A 1,746-nucleotide genomic window follows, 5' to 3' on the forward strand; every position below is an offset into this window, starting at 1 on the left:
GAGAAGATGACGAAGAGGGTGATAAGAATAGAAAACACGATGAAGAGAGAAGAGGAGGAAAGGGGGGGGGTCTAGGAAGAAACTCAGAAGAAGACCACAGTCACACATTTCCACCTGCTCCCACCAAGATCGACAGTCGGGTCGTCTTGTTAACGAACATGGTCACTCCAGCAGAAGTCGACGACGAACTTAAAGATGAGGTAAGAGATGATTGAAAGAGATAAAAGGCATGGAGGAGGAGGCATCGACGATGAGAGACTCTTCTCCTTTCTTCTCTTCCTAACCCCCCCTTCTTTCGGATCTCCCTCTTTGTAGGGGACCACCCACTCTCTTCTCTCTCTTTGCTTGTCTTCGTCATCCTTTCCTAGGGTTTAGCTTGACAGACGGAGGTAGAGGGGCTTTTTCTTCTTTTTCTTTCTCTCTCTTCTGAGTGAACAGGGTGGGAAAGAGGGGGGATAAGAGAAAGAAGAAATAGAGTCTGTGGGGGTGGAGAGAGAGAGTGTGAAGTTCATGTTCTCAAGTCTCGTTGCTGCTGTGAGGGGTCTGAGGTGAGAAGAAGCACTGGGAGATATGCAGGTGTCTGTCTGTGTGTGTCTAGTGTGTCTGGATGTCTAGCTAGCTGTTGATTGTTGATGCCTAGGTATCTGTCTGTCATCGCGAACGTTGTGGATCGCCATGTCTGTACGGTGGATCATATACAGCTCACTAGATAGATACGAGGTGTACGTACTTGTATATGAAGCCAGGGGACGAGAATCCATCAAGGCGAAGTCGTAGAGGAGTGGAGATGTGCTGCATAGTTTCTTATGTTTTGGTTCATATGTTGCTTGCGAGAAATTTCTTTGTCGGCTGCTTCTTATCTATCATCTGGCTTTCTTTGTTTCTTTCTTTGCAGGTTCGTCAAGAGTGTTCTAAATTTGGAGAGATCAATCGAGTAGAAGTGCACCCGCTGTCCGACGATGTGCGTATCTTCGTGGAATTTTCCTCTCTTACAGGAGCACAAGAAGCTATCCCTTCACTTCATGGTCGCTGGTTTGGAGGTCGGCAGATCATTGCTAATACATACAGCGAAAGCTCTTTCGCTCAAGGTGACTTCACTCACTAAAAAGAATGAGAAGAAGAAACAAAAGAAGAAGAAGAAAAGACAGCGTCGGTTGCTCTGTCTCTCTCATGGTGTCTATACAGCGGGAGTACAAGGGGAATGATTGGGTAGGCGGGTGGGTGGTGTTCTGTAGGAGGAGGAGGAGGTTTCCTTTAGATAAGGAGGAAGGATGATGAGAGATATGGAAGAGTAAACTCGTTCAAAGTTTGCTGATAAATGAAGATAGCGGAATTATGAGAAGAACGGTGTTTGGTCGTAGAGAGTTCGTTTTCTTCCTATCTTTCTGTGGGAATAGACACATCGGACGCATGCACACGGGGGAAGAAGGCTATCGGACATCTGACTCGCGGTTTTCTGTGTATAGAAAGAATAGTGACATGCCGAGAGGGAGGAATCCCTGGGCGTAGAGGAGACAGAGTTTCTTTCGATTCAAATTAATACACACATGGAGAGCAAGAGGGAATGAAAAGGAGGAGGGTGTGAGGGAGAAGAGTGGGTGAGTGCGCTGCATGCTGCAAGGGATGGATGTGTGACAGTTGGCTAAAGAAGAGCGGAGGAGAGAAGAGGAAAGTAAGGGGGGGGGATTGGAACAAGATGTGCGTGATAGAAAGAAACAAGGCGTTCTCACTGGCTTGCTTTGTCCG

At 47.1% G+C, this 1,746-nt stretch overlaps 1 protein-coding gene across 1 annotated transcript in view; it reads left to right on the forward strand.

The window, feature by feature from the left end:
- Window positions 1-1,621, forward strand: part of CSUI_011338 (rna recognition motif-containing protein) — a gene marked incomplete at its 5' end in the record, with an annotated part of 2,174 nt that extends 553 nt beyond the window's left edge. The window contains 2 exons of the mRNA XM_068071438.1: window positions 4-200; window positions 896-1,621. Of these exons, the coding sequence (XP_067916583.1) occupies window positions 4-200; window positions 896-1,105 (407 nt within the window). The remainder of the gene's footprint in view (window positions 1-3; window positions 201-895) is intronic.
- Between the last annotated feature and the right edge of the window lie 125 nt (window positions 1,622-1,746).

The sequence above is a fragment of the Cystoisospora suis genome (assembly GCF_002600585.1).
Source record: "Cystoisospora suis strain Wien I chromosome Unknown contig_10939, whole genome shotgun sequence".
Taxonomy (NCBI): domain Eukaryota; phylum Apicomplexa; class Conoidasida; order Eucoccidiorida; family Sarcocystidae; genus Cystoisospora; species Cystoisospora suis.